Consider the following 19,101-nt stretch of genomic DNA (forward strand, 5'->3'; position numbering starts at 1 on the left):
TTTGCAATTTATCAAGGACCTTCAAATGTGACACAAAATTCACCATCTCAAAAACGACAACAGTGCTCCACACATGGTCTGATAATAGATTTGTAGAGATAGAGAATAGCCTCGGTCGTGAGGAAGTATTTAGAGTGATAGAGAGAAGTGATTTTTACGAGAAGCAGAAAGAGCAATGGATTTAATATATAAACTCCAAGAAAGATTTGATGAGGAAGAAATTTTAGAGTCGATTTCTCATGGAGAGCAGAGCCATCCATAAGAATCTCAGGAAGAAACCAAAGTTTAAAAAAATTCTTTAACCTTTTGCTGTTTCAGAAGCATGAACGTGTCATTTTATTTTTGTCTTATTTCCTCAGGGTGACACTGTTGCCTCTTGTGACGCCTTGGGTACGGTCAAGATATGGGACACACGCAAAGTGGCCACAATGTTCAGCTTTGAAGTCGGCAATTTCTCTGTGAACAAAGTCTCTTTTGACCCAACAAGTAAGTGCTTCTCTCAAAAAGAAAATGTCATATTTACTCAAACAAAGTTATAAGTAAATAGTAAGGCAGAACGTACACTACACCTTGATCCTATCGCAAAAACTTGATGTTAGTGTCCCTCTCACGACGAAAGGATGTGACACAAGAGTGGGATAGTGGGATTCAAAAAGCCAGCACTGTAGAGGAAGAGTACTCTCGCCCGCAAAAAGTGGCTGGGCAACCCTATTGGCATTCCTTGGTAAGGGCGCCTCAGGCGATTAGCAATAAACTAATCTCTTTTCAAACTGCTAGAAGGCAAAGCCTGGTATGGTTGACCTCCTAGAACTCCTCAGGATGCTGGAACACACGTTTTCACCAACAGAGAAAAGACCATCTCAACAATGGCTCATGGACTTTAAGTGTCTGAGGGAGTGGCACTCGTCTGAGAAAACGTTGCAATCATCATATTTGAAACGTACTCGGTTTGTATGTACTAATCGTAATGGGTTAAAAAAATCATTCTCATAAACTTTTTTATAATGAAAAAGATATTTTTTATATAAAATTTGTAAATCTAGAAAAAAGTCCAAGCTCAATAAATTCCTTTTCATCGAGTTTCAGAGCATATAAAGTGTAGTATAATAATTCTCCAAGTTGCAAATATCAAGTTTACTCAGTTATTTATTACTTTTCAAAAGGTATCCATTACAATATTGTTTCGTATTGTGACTAACAAGTCTACAAAATTATGTTATTGCTGCATATTTAGTCACATACTCATCAGATGCCGTTCCTTCTCAGTTACCAGTTACGATTTGTTAGTTGCAATACGAAACAATATTGTAATGGATATCTTTTGAAAAGTAATAAATGACCAACTGAGAAAACTTGATATTTGGAACTTGGAGAATTATTATACTACACTATTTTTTTTTTTTTAGTTTTTATTACATTTTCACCCAAAAACAAGGCACAGTGCCACTTTGATGTAGGGGACTACTATCTGAGACATAAGTTGCAGGGATACTATGTAGGGAGTTGAGCAGTAAGATGTCTGTTTACATTACACTTGAACTTCTGCATGTCAGTACAGTTGGGGAGGCAGGAATCTGGAAGGGAATTCAAAAGTCTAGCACTTCTGGTGAAGAAACTATTAGAGTAGAAGGCTTTCTGACATCTGGGGGATCTCTATTGTGTAGGGGTGGGACTTTGCTGCTTGTCGGGTTTGTTGAGGGTATTTACGTCGAAGGAGTGCAAGGGCTTGTAGTTCATTAGAACATTCACCATTAAAATACTTGTAAAACAGGCAGAGGGGTGCACCATTTCATCGATGGGACAGAGGTTGAAGCTTAGATGACAGTTCAGGACCTATCAGGTTGAGGACTCTCTTTTGAACCCTGTCCAGGAGTGAGAGACTAGTAACAGATGCACCAGCCCAAATAAGACAACAATACCACATACATGGGCGAATGGTGGCCTTGTAGAGGTGTATGGTACTTTCCGGCGTAAGTAACTTTCTAGCACAGTTGAGAGAGCCCACCTTCCTCACAACAGTCTGGCAATTCCCTCAACGTATTTGTTCCAACTCATGTTCCTGTGAACGTTAAGCCGAAGAGTTTGAACGAAGTACTTTCAGGTAATGTATTTTTAACTATAGCTATTGGTGGTTGAGAAGGTTTCTTGTAATTATTAAAGAAAACGAGCTTAGTCTTGGCAGCATTGAACGTTTTTGTCTCCATTCCACTACAGACTGGAGATCTTCCTCTAGGGTTTCCGCCATTGCCTTGGATATGTGTTCATTTGTTTTCCTTTCGCAGCTGTTATAGAGTGTAGTGTCAGCCGTAAGTTAACTCATTTGCATATTGGTTTTCAAAAAAATATTTAATTATTGTTTGCTATTATCTTTAAATCCAATGATTTGCTTGATTTTCATACAACAAATGCATTTCTAAAATAGCAAGGATTTCTTCATTCTTTTCCTTTCTATACAGTCACATCTAAATGATAAATAAATTTGTATCAGTATTACCACAATGTTAACGTTTACATATCTATAATCTATAATATAAATCTCACCTGTCTGTTTAAATGTATGTATGTATGTATGTATGTATGCCTGCCTCGCAAAAAAACTTTCGACGTAGGCGACGGATTTTCATGAGATTGATATCGTTTTGAAGCTCAACCCTTCGGACGACAAATATCGAACAATTGGCCAAAAACATTAATTCCTTCACCCTCAACTGTGCACTTTTGTACAAGGAGGGGGTCGCTTTTTTCACTGATATTTTCGAAAGTCATCCTCTCTTTTCGATGTACTAGCCTTAATTTAAACCTACGTCACTTCCGGTTTGGCGATGGTGCAACAGCAAAGACATCACATTTTTTTCACATTATTTTCCTCCTTCACGGTACGGGTTCGAGCCTGCCTGCTTGCCTACTACCACTTTGTTTTTTTTTTGTTTTTTGCTTAACACACACCTCCAAACACCCGGTCGCTAGGCTAGTAAGATATAAGAAAGAGTTTGCTTCATGAATGAAATGTTTATTTGTATTATTTGGATTCTTTGCACTACCATTCTCATCTTGAGCGTCATTTTTACAGCGTTTCAGTCGATGTAACCTCCGATGGAGGTTACATCGACCAAGACATTGTGAAAATAACACTCAAGATGAGAACATTAGTCCAAAGAATACAAATGATATGAATAACCAATCCTCATCTCAAAAGTTCAGAAACGAAATATTTCGAGTATATAAACTGGTGAACTTTGTTAAGAAGCAATTATGAGCCAGCAAAAGCGGTTAGTGTAATAGGGTTATCTGCCCCTTTCCCTTATCGTCACCATTTTTGTTTTAATAAAATAGTATTCATTTGTAATTATATCTGTTTGTTTCCAGGTTCAGTTCTTGCAATGGCCTGCGACGATCACACAATAAAAATGTATGATATTGCAACAGGACAGGTAAGTTAAACAAATCAAATTTTAAAAAATGGGGGGGGGGGGGATTGTATATAAACTAGATGGAATACCCATTCCAGGATGTGTTCTTAATATTCTGTTTTTTTTTTTTTTTGGTTTTAATAAGAGCAAGAAGTTAAAACCAAAATCACTGCGTGAACCTCTGGAAAATGCCACCCATGTGATTTATTACATATAGGACAAGTGTCTGTTTGTATGTTAAGCTAAAACTTGAAAAATACACAACAAATACCCACAAAGTTTGTATTCCCTTTTTTTAGCAGCAAGGATATATAATATCTACAATTAAAAAATAAAAAGACTCATCACTTGATAGTCAAATAGCAATTTATATCATTTAATGTTAACAAGACGTACACACATCTTTGATGTTATTTTGTAGTAGTAATCACTGTAAATAAATATGTAAATAATTAATAAAACACCTGGATGTTATTTCAAACAAACCTAGTATTAGTCTTATTTCGTTTGCTCAAGAGAGAGGAATTGGGCTGGGTAAAGGAGAAAGAGTGGGTTGGCAAGAGGGGGTGAATGGAGAAGGAAATAGTGGAAGGATATATATATATATATATATATATATATATATATATATATATATATATATATATATAGATGTTTTTATTTGTTTTTGTTAGCGATACTTTCTTGAATGAATTCAAGTATTTATACGAAAGCGCATTTTTACCTAAATGCTTGTTGGGAATAATTTTCCCATTGACCAATCTGGTACCCCCTTAATGGGGAGCGGCATATATATTATTTTTTATTTTTTTTTGGTGGATAATTATATTTAAAAAAAAATTATATATATATATATATATATATATATATATATATATATATATATAAAATGTGTTAAGAAATTTCAACGAGAGAAAGATGTATATTTAAATAAGGGGGTGGTCACCAACAATGTGTATTTTTAACATTATTTTATTTTTCCGTGTTTGGTTTTTCATCGAAAATTATAAAAACATTATTACAAAATAATGTTTTTAAATCATTGAAATCGTGACCACAGTCCAGCCCAACGAACCAGTAATAAAAATTCAACATATGAATGAAAAGTAGAATTACCACCTCTCGAAAACATTTCAAATGAACTACGAAAATGTTCTTTTACATTTTTAACACATCTTGTATATATTCTAAATATTTTAAATACTTTCTGAAGAGGGCGCTTCACAGAACGTTTGAAACGATTTCAATGATTTAAAAACATTATTACAATGATCTAAACATAATTTTCGATGTAAAACCAAAACACGGAATAATAAAATAATGTTAAAAAATACACACTGTTGGTGACCACCCTCTTATTTAAATATATATATATATATATATATATATATATATATATATATATATATATATATATATATATATATATATATATATATATAGAAAGAGAGAGAGAAAGAGAGACAGAGAGAGAGGAAAGATAGAAGTTTTGATGTAAAATTTTTGCACACAATATTTAACTTTTACTTTATTTTTTTTTTCTATGGCCCCCGCAATGTGTGCAAAGAGGTGTGCTCGCCAGGCCATCTCTGCTCCACTCGGCACCACCTTCATATGCCGGATCTGTGACTATACTGTAACGTGGCCCTACACTTTACTTACTTGTAATTCATAAAAATAAAGCTTTTAAAACTTTACAGTAGCAATTCATAAAATAAAACTTTACTGTAGTAGTTCATAAAATAAAACTTTACTTTACTAATTCATAAAAATAAAACTTTAATAATTCACAAAAATATAACTTTACTTTAGTAATTCATAAAAATAAAACTTTACTTTAGTAATTCATAAAAATAAAACTGGAAATAAATAAATAAATAAATAAAATCCACGTTGGCATTAACAAAACTTTTTTATTTCCGTTACTTTTGGCACCACTCGCTGCCACCTGTCCATTTTAGCCTGGAATGTGTTTCTCTTTCTTTCGACCACATGCTGGGCCCAGCCAGCCCATTCTTGTCTTCAACGTCACACGTACATTCTTTTTGACACCCAATTGATGCATTAAAAGATTTTTTTTTCCTTTTTCTTCTCGCATACACTTCCTAATTTGCGTATGTGCATATTTTGGCTACCGCTGCTGCTGTTGCTAATCTCTTCACAAGCCAGCCATCCTTCACTTCTGCTGCTGCATTCCCATGTGCTCATATGCCTGTGTACATAACAGTACCTGTGGGTCCAAGATTGAACTATTTAAACATCAGCAGACTCACAAGAAAAAGATCGTCATCATTGGATAACGATGGACAAACAAGAAGAATCTTGTCACTGTTCACACTTTATTTGTTCTGGTGCTACTAGAGTAGGCTGTCTGAAGATACCAGCTTCCTGACCTAAAATGTACCAAACATTGATATTATTTTTTTCATTCCCCTTTGCAACACTCAATCATGTTCTGCAAAGCCAAAACAAAAAAAAACAACCATTTTTCTCTACAAAACAATCAAACTAAACACCACGAATAAATATTTAAAGATATAAAGAACATAAAAACTTTTGCCGAAATGATTGAACCTGAAAAGGGTTGATATGCCGTAAAACAAAACAACCAAACTAAACATCATTAATAAATATTTGAAGATATAAAGAACTTTAAGCATAAAATCTTTTCCCAAAATTACTTGATTCAGCATTAAATAACCCGAAAAAGGTTGATATGTCATAAAGAAAAAACAACCAAAGCTTCATCGCGTTAGATAATGGTAGGTGATTTCCTGTTTCGGGTGAAATATTCTGACACGTAACCCTAATTCTAATTTTTACCTTCTCATGGAATTTCCCCCTTTTATGCTTACTCTAATCTTTTGCATAAAATACCGATTTAAACATTATTTTACAAACCCACACGCAATCTTGCTACATAAATAAATTAAATTGATTTACTGGTGAACCATTATTTTTTTGCTGATCTATCTATTTTTTTCTTTTTGAACAGCTAACCTCTCTGATTGGCCATGAAAATGCCGTGCAATGTATGGCATTTGACCATCTTGGACAGTTCTTGGCATCAGGAGGAAGTGACTACACCATGAGAATATGGAACTGAAATATTTGAAAAGCATAATAAAAAACACTCAAGACAATTGAGATGTTAATTTGATGATACACAAATGAATATTACTTTACCATCATCGCGTCATGATTCAAAAAATAGATTAATTAAAAATGATCAACATATTTGTTTAATGGTTTGATTTTTGAGGTTAGTATTCTAATAGTCGTAATTTCATTTTAATCTTGGGGTATTTTAATAACAAACAAGTATTTTTTTTTAATTGTTCTTAATATATGATAATGTTATAGAGTCAGCCATTTTGTTTGTGTCTGTATTTGTCTACAGCAGCTCCAATGCTTAGACATTTTAGTGCTTCAAAAACCTTATTGTTTGAAGTTCTCTAATTTTGGAAATTATGTAATTTGTGAAATTATATAATTTTGAAAACTATATAATTTTGGAAGCTATGTAATTTCGAAAATTATATAATTTTAGTAATTATGCAATTTTCAAAATTATATCAATTTGAATAGTATAATTTTGAAAATTATATACTTTTGTAAATTATGTAATCTTGGAAAAAGTGCCATTTTTTTTAACTTTTGCAATTTAGGTAATTTTTGTAAACTATGTAGTTTTGGAAATGAGAAAAATATCATAAATAATAATTTATTTTATTTGTTTTTTTGAACATTTTAAAATTTTTATTAAATAGACTATTCTAAAGTTTGCACCGTTGTCCCCTCTGTGGTTTCTTCCTGTAAAACGTTTGCAACAAATACTCGCCTAGTTGCAACACCTGCCAATAATTTCCCTCACTTTCTATCTGTGCCTAAAACTAAACGAAAATTCCATAAGCAGAGTTTCTTTCCTAGAACTGTCCGTCTGTGGAACGTAATACCATGGGTCTGCTTCTTGGTTGACTACAACATCATTGTCTTCAAATCTAATGTGAATAAATTCCTATCCAAGTTCCATCATGATTGACTTTGTTGTCTCACCATCTAACACTTAACTCTTATACTAGAGTGGCTTCTGGGCCTTGATAAGTCGTGACCCTCCAAAGAAGAAAAAAATTGCTCATTTCAAACATTATAATTTCCCAAATCCAAAAAGACCCTAGTATTATATTCCTTAGGCATCGAATGAAAGATTTACAAAGCATCCAGATTTCAAAATAATGAACCTTTTGTGTTACTGTAGTTTAATACAAAGATATATAACATGGATAATGCTTATAAAACTATCATGTATTCAGTAACATTTTAAATTGATATAAAAAAACTACTTGTTTGTAATCAAAATACACAGATATTCTAAAAGCTGATGCCAGTTGGAATCCCAATCTACTCCCCAAAAATATTGTTGATTTTTTATGGTGCCTTGATAGTAAAAAAGCATCAAGTAATCAATGTATTTGTCTGTTTATGGTAAATAAAAATGTTTCATAGATCTTGTTCTTTGTTTTGCCAGAAAATTATTGTTGTTTGCTACTGAAAAAATACCTGCATCAATCCTGGTCACAGCACCAACTTGAACTAAAAAAAAATAAATATCACAAAAGAATTGAAATGTTTGATATTCTATTTCTCTGCATTAATAACGACTACACAGTCACCATTTTGTATGCTATTTTATAATAAGTACATACGAGATAGTAATAAAAAGAGGAAAAGACAATAATAAAGAAATGCTTAAGAAAAAAATTGACCATAACAAGGTTACAAAGTCAAAATCTCAACATGTTATAAGGCAAACAACTATATATACATATAGATAATGAACTATAAAAGAATTACATTAATTCTTAAGCAATCTATTCTCTACATAGTAACAGATAACATAGGCTATAGATATTAATGGCTTATTAAAAAAATGTGTGTGTGTGTGTGTGTGTGTGTGTGTGTGTGTGTGTGTGTGTGTGTGTGTGTGTGTGTGTGTAAAAGAGTGAAAAAGAAAGAGATATGGAAAGCAGACTTGCTGACAAGAAGACGAGAGAAAAAATAAGACGATGGAGAGCGCATCAAAATATACATGACGACCGGGGAAGAGATCACATGAGTTATGACAATATGGCAAAACAGGAAGTGTATAAAAAGATGAACGCCAGTCGTCAGAGTGAGTGTCAAAGACATGTGACTCCTTGCTGTGTGCACGGACTTCGATGCAGAGTAGTCACGAATAGATGTGCAGATGAGATTTCTGTGCAGACGACTGAAAGAAATTTTTTTTCTTTATGTTGAGAGACTGAGAGAACACCTCAATGTATATATATATATACATATATATATGATTATTTCCACAGCCAGACAACGTCGCAGTTCAACAGAGCTATGACAGCCAACAAACCAGAAGTCCAAGACTCGAGTTTCGCCCTCATTTAAGCTCATCAGTTAGATACATCCGAATTCGAGATTTGAAACCCGAGCCTCTTGCATGCTAGGCGAGTACTCTACCAACTGAGCAAACACGCCACACACACAAGAAAGCCTATTAACTTACACAAATCAAGCAAACTGTGGCAAAAATCCGACTGTGGAATGAGTCTATATCTCATCAAAATAAGGGGGTTGTAGGGTGTTTCAGGGTTGGAATCCAGCTGGTGTTTGAACTGGCACAGCTACGAGGTCATCACTAGTGGCTACAGGAAATGCATGCTGGCTGGAGAAGCTGTACTGCTGGGAATCAAGCGCGTCGCCAGCGAGTGGTCGCTGCTGCTGCTACTGGGTTCGGCTGTCATCGGAGAGGTAGTCTAAACCATTCTGCATGGGCATGGCTGCTGCTGCTGCTGCTGCTGCTGAGTCGGGTTGGGCCGCTGATGGCCCCAATCTCGCCGTGGCGCGATTTAGCCGCAACTGACTGCTTGTTGAAAAAGAATGCTGTATTTATACTCGTTCAGCAGACATAATTGTAGACATCGTGGCTTTGCAGTGTTTGTTGTCATTTTTCGTTCTTGATTTGTGTTAGTTTTTGTATCTGTAAAGAGCTGTAGGGAGTCATCTGTTTGAGGTCTATATGTTTATGTGTTATATCAAATTGAAGCTGGGAAAGTTGAGAATATTATTCTAGCAGGAATTATGCTTTTCAGAGTTTCACATGATAATTATTCACGTCGAAGTCAAAAGGGCTGTCAGCTGTGGTTTTTACATTTTAAATGGAGGATCCTTTTTGATGAGCGGTTTCTTTTGGTAGAAACCGCGACAAGTATATCTCCTCATGGGACAACACTAACAAAATGACACGTTGACACAATGAAAAGTAGTCTGTGTGCAGGTTTTATAACAGAGTTAATGTATTTTCCCCTCAAAATAACTCAAAATATAACCATTGAAAGCTAAACCTCTGCCAACAAAAGTGCATACACCTCTAAGAAACTACACCCCTAAATGCACAAATTAATTACTGCTTGTCATTTTCCCTCAAAAATGTTATGTGACTCATTAGCGTTACTTGGCCCAAGTGTGCATAGGGAGCAGGTGTGTTCAGATTTGTAGTGTAGCTCTCACATTCTCTCACACTGGTCACCAAAAGTTTCATCATGGCACCACAAGGCAAAGAACTCTCTGAGGATCTTAAAAGACGTATTGTTAGGCTACATAAAGGTAGCCACGGCTACAAAAAGATTACTAACACCTGAAACTGAGCTGCAGCAAAGTGGGTAAGATCATCTAGCGTTTTAAAAGAGCAGGGTGCACTCAGAACTCACCTCAGGTATGTTGTCCAAAGAACACGCCTCGGGTAGGTTGCACGTGCTGTCCATTACATCCAAATGCTTTCTTTGAAAGATCAGCATAGGAGTGCTGTCAGCATTGCTGCAGAAATTGAAGAGGTGGGGGGGCCAACCTATTTGTGCTCAGGCCATACACCATACTCTACATCAAATTGATGTGCACGGCTGTCAGCTCAGAAGGAAGCCTCTTCTGAAGGTGATACACAAGAAAGCCTGCAAACAGTTTGCTGAGGACATGTCAAAAAAGGACACAAATTATGGTCTGATGAGATGAAGAGTAATTTGTTTGGTTCCAATGGCTTCAAGCATGTGTGGTGGCAACCAGGTGAGGAATACAAAGATAAGTGTGCCATGCCTAGAGTCAAGCATGATGGTAGGAATGTCATGAACTGAGTCTGCATGAGTGTTGCAGGTGTTACATATCATTGAGGGAAACATGAAATCCAACATGTACTATGAAATACTGCAGCAGAGCATGATCCCATCCCTCCAGAAACTGTTGCAAGGCAGTGTTCCAGTATCACAATAACCACAAACACACCTCCAAGATGACTACTGTTTTACTGAAGAGGCTGAGGATAAAAGTGATGTACTGGCCAAGCATCTCCAGACATGAACCTCATAGAACATCTTTGGGGATCCTCAAGCGGAAGGTGGAGGTGCACAAAGTCTCAAATATCTGCTAAATATGTTTCAATATTGCATGAAGGATTCCTATCAATATTCTCAAATGGTAAAATCAATTAAATTAAGTCTCTGTTTATGGAGGACGGAGCTCCTTGTCACACTGCTAGGGCGACGTAACATTGGTTGAGCCAAAATGAGAGTAATAACCTTTAATGTCAGTACCAAGATATGAGCCGAATTTGTTTTTGTTCAATAAATTATTGAAATAAAATGTTTCTATGGATGTCTATTCTTTTCTGTCATGTCTGTGTATGTCTCAAAAAGTATATATATATATATATATATATATATATATATATATATATATATACTAGCAGTTCAGCCCGGCTTTGCTCTGGCCCTATATACTGTTCATAACTTTATGCGCATATGTATATATATATTTAAAAGTTTAACACATCTAAAATTTCAAGTATTTAAACCCAAAATTGGCAGAAGAGTTTGGTAGAGTCTGCAAAGGTCAACTCTGTCAACTTTGACCTCTTGGCAGCCAAATTTTCGCCCAAAAACTGATTAAAAAGTTTGCTGCATGGCTGAATACCCTTTATGTAAAATTTTAAGTGTTTAGACCCTAATTGGCTGAATAGTTTGCTAAAGACCGCAAAGGCACAAATTTTTTAAACTTTGACACTCTGGCAGCCAAATTTTCGGACAAAAACCGATTAAAAAGCTTGCCCTATCTCTGAATACACTTTATGTAAAATTTCAAATGTTTAGACCAAAAATTTGCTAAGTAATTCAGTAAAGATCGCAGATGGTAATTTTTTTTTAAATTTGACCCCAATATGACCCTGTAACATTTATTGTTTTGGCTTCAAATAAAGTTAAAACGTTTGATCCATGTCCAAGTAACCGACATCTAAAATTTCAAGTGTTTAGAACCAATATTAGCAGAGGAGTTTGGTACTGTTTTCAAAGGTCAAATTGTTGTACTTTGACCCCTTGACAGTCAAATTTCTGGACAAAAACCGATTAAAAAGATTTTGCCAAATCTTAATACCCCTTATGATAAATCTCGAGTTTGTAGACTGAAAATTGACAGAGTAGTTTGGTAGGGAAATGTACACACACAGACATATATATATATATATATATATATATACTAGCAGTCCCGCCTGGCTTTGGTCGGGCCCTATATACTGTTCATAACCTTATGTGCATATGTATATATTAAAAAGTGTGAATATGTATAGTAATGCCTTTCTATATAATAAGCTTTCTTAACTACCATAGAGAAAAGTTGGTAAATACTGCAGACGGAAAATTTTTTTAAAATTCGACCCCAAATTTGACCCCTTAACATTCATTGTTTTGGGCTCAAATTACGATGTTTAATCCATGTCCAAGTAACCTACATATAAAATTTCAATTTGCAGAGGAGTTTGGTAGAGTCTATAAAGGTCAACTCTGTAAACTTTTACCTCTTGGCAGCCAAATTTTCGGCCAAAATTTGATTAAAAAACTTGCTGCATGTCTGATACTCTTTATGTAAAATTTCAAATGTTTAGACTCTAATTGGCTTAATAGTTTGCTAGAGACGCAAAGATAAAATCTTTTGAATTTAGACCCCTTGGAAACCAAATTGTTTGCGAAAAACGATTAAAAAGCTTGCCCTATGTCTGTATACACTTTATATAAAATTTCGAATGTTTAGATCAAAAATTGGCTGAGTAGAGACTGCAGAAGTCAATTTAAAAATTTTTTTACCCTAATTATGACCTCTTAACATTTATTGTTTTGGGCTCAAATCAAATTATAAAGTTAGATCCATGTCCAAGTAACCTACATCTAAAATTTCAAGTGTTTAGACCCAAAATTGGCGGAGAAGTTTGGTAGATTTCTCAAAGGTCAAATCATTGAACTTTGACTCCTTAACAGCCAAATTTCTGGCTGCAAACCGATTAAAACGATTTTCCCAAATCTTAATACCCCTTATGTCAAATCTCGAGTCTGTAGATCGAAAATTTACAGAGTTATTTGGTAGGGAAGTGTACACAGACAGACAGATAGACAGACAGACGCACAGACATTTTCACTTTTATAGATAGATAGATAGATAGATAGATAGATAGATTGATTTACTTTAACTCTCAACTCCAAACCTATTTACTATTAATTCATTATTAATCTCAAACCCAAAATTATTTGCTATTAATTTACTATCGTTCTCAAATCCAAACTTATCTATATAAATAAAATGAACTCATTTTTTCCCGTCTGATTTTGACATTAATAGGATTAAAAATCAAGATATTTCATGCAAATATAATATGCACAAACGGCAGAACAATATCTGAGGTGTGTTATAGGCTTATTATTTCTCAAATTCCTCGATAATCTTAGATTTCTATACTTTTCCTGCTGAGAAGTCACGGCCAAAATCGGTTAAGATCAATGGAAGTGGTAAAATATTTTCTCTCTAATAAATTCCTCCTCCCCCTGCCACCACTTAACACCGTTTGGGGATCGTTCACAAGGAACAGTTGAGAAGAGAACACCGGTTTGGCTTCGTAGTTCTTTCATGTGAAGTTATTTAAAATCACTAAACTAAGCTGCAGTGCTCTGTGGCGTAGTGGTTAGCGTGCTGGACAATTCACATTATATTTTCACGTTCGCGCCGACCTACCGTAGTCGTTTTTTTTTTTTTTTTTTTTTTCCCTAAACAACTGGAATGGACTTTTCTTAGTGGCCGAACTGTTAACGTTGCAGATTTTTTTTTTTTTTTTTTTTTTTTCACACTTTATTTTCCTACTTTTACTCATGACTTCGGGTTTGATCCTTCCTACTTACCTACCATAACATTTTTTAAAACTCCCCCCCCCGTCCCGGAAACAAACACTCGGGCAACGCCGGGTACCCCCGCTAGTTTACTAATAATTCACTATTAATCTTAAACCTAGAATTATTTGCTATTTATTTACTATTACTCAAAACTCCAAACTTATTTACTCTAAATTCACTATCAATCTCAAACCCCAAATTATTTGCTATTAATTTACTATTTTCTCAAATCCAAACTTATTTACTACTTGTATTTCTGCCCGGCTTTGCTTGAGCCCTTTGTACTGTTCATAACTTGTCCTATGTGTGAATTTACTTTTATGTAAAAATGTTTAGACCCAAAATTGTCTGAGTAATTTTGTAGAGACAGCAGAGGTAAACTTTTAAAAACTTTGACCCCAATTTTGACTCCTTAACATTTATTGTTTTGGTTTCAAATCAAAATAAAATGTTTGACCCATGTCCAAGTAACCTACATTTAAAATTTCAAGTGTTTAGACCCAAAATTTTCAAATTTTCGCCTCAAAGCTTATTAAAAAGCTTGCTGCATGTCTGAATACACTTTATATAAAACTAGCATTTCAGCCCAGCGTTGGAGGTGTATGTTGAGCAAAAAAAAAAAAAAAAAAAAAGTGGTAATAGAAAAGACGAACTCGTACTGTGAAGGAGGAAAAGAACGGGGGGAAAAAACCTAACGTCTTTGCTGTTACGACCACCGTCAAACCTGGAGTGATGTAGGTTTAAATCAAAGCTAGACAATCGAAAAGAGGGAATGACTTTCGAAAATATTGGCGAAAAAACCAACCCCTTACTGTAGAAAAGTGCCCAGTTGAGGGTGAAGAAATTAATGTTTTTAGCCAATTTTTCAGTATTTGTCGTCTGAAGGGTCGAGCTTAAAAGGATACTGATCTTGTGAAAATCTGTCGTCTCTGTCGAAAGTTTTAGGCAGACATGCAAACATACATACATACATATATATATTGATAGCTCAAATTTTCGACCCAAACCGATTGAAAAGCTTGCCCAATCTCTGAATACCCTTTATGTAAAAGTTCAAATGTTTAGACCCAAAACTGTCTGAGTAATTTCGTAGAGACTACAGAGGTCCAATTTCAACGATTTGACCTTTGAGAACTCTACCAAACACCTCTGACAATTTTGGGTATAAACACTTCAAATTTCAGATATAGGTTCCTTGGACATGAATTTAACTTAATAACTTGATTTGAGCCCAAAATAATAAATGTTAAGGGGTCATAAAAGTGGTTAAAGTTTTTAAAAAATTGACCGTTCTTTTTTTTTTTTTTACTCAGCATACACCTCCCAACACCCGGGCAACGCCGGGCACCCATGCTAGTATATCTATAAAAGTGAACGTGTCTGTCTGTCTGTGTGCCTGTGTACATTTCCCTACACAATAAATCTGTCGATTTTTAGTCTACAGACTCGAAATTTGATATACAGCGTACTGAGATTTGGGAAAATCTATGTGATCGATTTTCAGCCAGAAATTTGGCTGTTAAAAGGTCAAAGTTCGATTTGACCTTTGAGAACTCTACGAAACTCCTCCGACAATTTGGGGTCTAAACACTTGAAATTTTAGATATAGGTTCCTTGGACATGGATCTAACTTAATAACTTTATTTGAGCCCAAAACAATAAATTTTAAGGGGTCATAATAGGGGTCGAAGTTAAAAAAAATTGACGTTTTTTTTTTGTTTTTTTTGCTCAGCATACACCACCAAACACCCAGGCAACGCCGGGCACACATGCTAGTATATATATATATGTATATAAAAATGAAAGTGTCTGTGTGTCTGCGTACATTTCCCTATGCAATAACTCTGTCAATTTTTAGTCTACAGACTCGAAATTTGATATACAGGTTACTGAGATTTGGGAAAATGGATATGATCGGTTTTGGCCAGAAATTTTGCGATTAAGTGGTCAAAGTTCAACGATTTGTCCTTTGCGAACGTTACCAAACTCCTCCGACAATTTTGGGTCTACACACTTGAAATTTTAGATATAGGTTCCTTGGACATGGATCTAACTTAACTTGATTTGAGCCCAAAACAATAAATTTTAAGGGGTCATAATAGGGGTCAAAGTTAAAAAAATTTGACCTCTGCGGTCTCTTCCAAATTACTCAGACCATTTCTGGTCTAAATATTTGAAATTTTATATAAAGGGTATTCAGAGATAGGGCAAGCTTTTTCATCAGTTTGAGTCGAAATTTTTTAGTTACCAATATATAAATGTATGTATGTATGTCTGTTTGCATGTCTGCCTTAAACTTTTAATAGAGGCGACGGATTTTACCAAGATCAGTATCGTTTTAAAGTTCGACCTTTCATGCGACAAATATCGAAAAATTGGCTAAAAACATTAATATCTTCCCCTTCAACTAGGCACTTTTCTACAGAGGGGGGGGGTCACTTTTTTTGCCGATATTTTTTAAAGTTATCCTCTCCTTTAGATTGTCTAGCCTTAATTTTAAAAAATGTTGCTTCCGGTTTGGTGGTGGTCGTAACAGCATAAACGTTAGGTTTTACCCCGTTCTTTTCTTCCTTTGCGGTACGGGTTCGAGCCTGCCTTCCTACTACCACTTTTTTTTTTGGCTCAACATACACATCCAAACACCCGGGCAACGCCAGGCTGAAATGCTAGTATATCTATAAAAGTGAACATGTCTGTGTGTCTGTGTGTTCGTCTGTCTTTCTGTCTGTGTGTCTGTCTGTGTACATTTCCCTGCACAATAAATCTGTCAATTTTTAGTCTACAGACTCGAAATTTGATATACAGTGTACTGAGATTTGGGAAAATCTATGTGATCGGTTTTCAGTCAGAAATTTAGCTGATAAGGGGTCAAAGTTCAACGATTTGACCTTTGAGAACTCTACTAAACTTCTCCGACAATTTGGGGTCTAAACACTTGAAATTTTAGATATAGGTTCCTTGGACATGGATTTCATTTAATAACTTTATTTGAGCCCAAAACAATAAATGTTAAGTGGTCATAATAGTGATCAAAGTTACAAAATTGACCGTTTTTTTTTGTTTTTTTTTGCTCAGCATACACCTCCAAACACCTGGTCAACGCCAGGCACCCATGCTAGTATATCTATAAAAGTGAACGTGTCTGTGTGTCTGTGTGTCAGTGTACATTTCCCTACACAATAACTCTGTCAATTTTTAGTCTACAGACTCGGAATTTGATGTACAGGGTACTGAGATTTGGGAAAATCTCTGATCGGTTTTCAGCCAGAAATTTCGCTGTTAAGGGGTCAAAGTTCAACGATTTGACCTTTGAGAACTCTACTAAACTTCTCAGACAATTTGGAGTCTAAACACTTGAAATTTTAGATATAGGTTCCTTGGACATGGATCTAACTTAATAACTTGGAGCCCAAAACAACAAATGTTAAAGGGTCATAATAGGGATCAAAGTTAAATAAAAATTACGGTGCTAGTCTGTACATCAATAAAAGTGAACATGTCTGTGTGTCTGCGTGTGTGTCTGTCTGTCTGTGTCTGTCTGTGTACATTTCCCTATGCAATAACTCTGTCAATTCTAAGTCTACAGACTCGAAATTTGATATACAGAGTACTGAGATTTTGGAAATCTTCGGTTTTCGGGCATAAATTTCACAGTTAAAGGTCAAAGTTCAACGATTTGACTTTTGAGAACTCTACCAAACTCCTCCGACAATTTGGGGTCTAAACACTTGAAATTTTAGATATAGGTTCTTTGGACATGGATCTCACGTAATAACTGGATTTGACTCCAAAACAATAAATGTTAAGGGGTCATAATAGGGGTCAAATTTTAAAAAATTGACCGTTTTTTTTTTTGCTCAGCATGCTCCTCCAAACACCCGGTCAACGCCAGGCACTCATGCTAGTATATCTAAAGTGAACTTGTCTGTGTGTGTGTGTGTCTGTGTGTGTCTGTGTGTCTGTGTGTCTCTCTGTCTGTTTGTGTACATTTTCCTACGCAATCACTCTGTCAATTTTTAGTCTACAGACTCGAAATTTGATATACAGAGTACTGAGATTTGGGAAAATCTTTGCGATCGGTGTTCAGCCAGAGATTTGGCTTTTAAAAGGTCAAAGTTCAATGATTTGACATTTGAGAACTCTACCAAAGTCCTCCGACAATTTTGGATCTAAACATTTAGATATAGGTTGCTTGGACATTACTCGTTTCTTTATTTTGTTTTATTTTTTGCTCAGCATACACCTCCAAACACCCAGGCAACGCCGGGCACCTATGCTAGTCTATATATCTATAAAAGTGAACGTGTCTGTCTGTCTGTCTGTCTGTCTGTCTGTCTGTCTGACTGTCTGTCTGTCTGTCTGTGTGTCTGTGTACATTTCCCTACACAATAACTCTGTCAATTTTTAGTCTACTGACTCGAAATTTTATATACAGGGTACTGAAATTTGGGAAAATTGATGTGATCGGTTTTCGGCCAGAAATTGCGCTGTTAAGGAGTCAAAATTCAACGCTTTGACCTTTGAGAACTCTACCAAACTTGACAGAGTTATTTGTTAGGGAAATGTACACAGACAGACAGACAGGCATTTTCACCTTTGTATATATATATATTTATATATATATATATTTGAGAATATATGTTTGTGCATATACTTTATATTATTTTTAGACTATCCTTTTTAATGAAAAATTTCCTTGATTGCTAACATTTAACAATGGAGCGTATATAAACAGATAATAGTAAGCTAAATGAATAGTGACATCTCTCTGTTTCAATCTCTCTTTTTGTTTGTTCCATTCGTCCTCTTTTTCTTAGTAACAGCAATTGCAAAAATTATTAAAAATGGCAGCATAAAATCATTTGGGGTTTAACAGTGCTTTCATGACTTTTACTGTTTCTTTGTCAGTATAGAATATATATATATATATATATATATGTATATATATATACATATATATATATATATATATATATATATACATATATATATATATATATATATATACATATATATATATATATATATATATATATATATATATATATACAGTAATTTATAAAATATATATGGCGATTAAGCTACACTGAATATTCCGTGTTTCATCCACTCTAGGATTCTTCAGGCTTATGCATGGATGAAATGTGGAATATTCAGTGTAGCTTAATCGGCATATATATTTTATAAATTACTAACTAGCTCTACCTACGTATTGAGCACTTTTGAAGTAAATACTTAAAGTTTATACATAAATTTATACTTTTGTATATTAATTTTATGTGAGTAAATGAAGTAGTTATATATATATATATATATATATATATATATATATATATATATACGGCAGCATGAGAACAACTGTTCCAAAGTGTAATCCCCCCCTCTCTCTCTCTCTCTCTCTCTCTCTCTCTTTCTCTTGTTCTCCTTCTCTCTCTTGT

At 34.8% G+C, this 19,101-nt stretch overlaps 1 protein-coding gene across 1 annotated transcript in view; it reads left to right on the forward strand.

Moving 5' to 3' along the window:
* Nucleotides 1-7,917, forward strand: part of LOC145293344 (sperm-associated antigen 16 protein-like) — an 80,539-nt gene extending 72,622 nt beyond the window's left edge. The window contains exons 15-17 of the mRNA XM_080139988.1: nt 360-486; nt 3,367-3,431; nt 6,406-7,917. Coding sequence (XP_079996114.1) covers nt 360-486; nt 3,367-3,431; nt 6,406-6,516 — 303 coding nt within the window. The 3' untranslated portion in view covers nt 6,517-7,917. The remainder of the gene's footprint in view (nt 1-359; nt 487-3,366; nt 3,432-6,405) is intronic.
* The last annotated feature ends 11,184 nt before the right edge of the window (nt 7,918-19,101 follow it).

The sequence above is a fragment of the Euprymna scolopes genome, chromosome 2, assembly GCF_053919585.1.
Source record: "Euprymna scolopes isolate OS-2025 chromosome 2, ASM5391958v1, whole genome shotgun sequence".
Lineage (NCBI taxonomy): Eukaryota > Metazoa > Mollusca > Cephalopoda > Sepiida > Sepiolidae > Euprymna > Euprymna scolopes.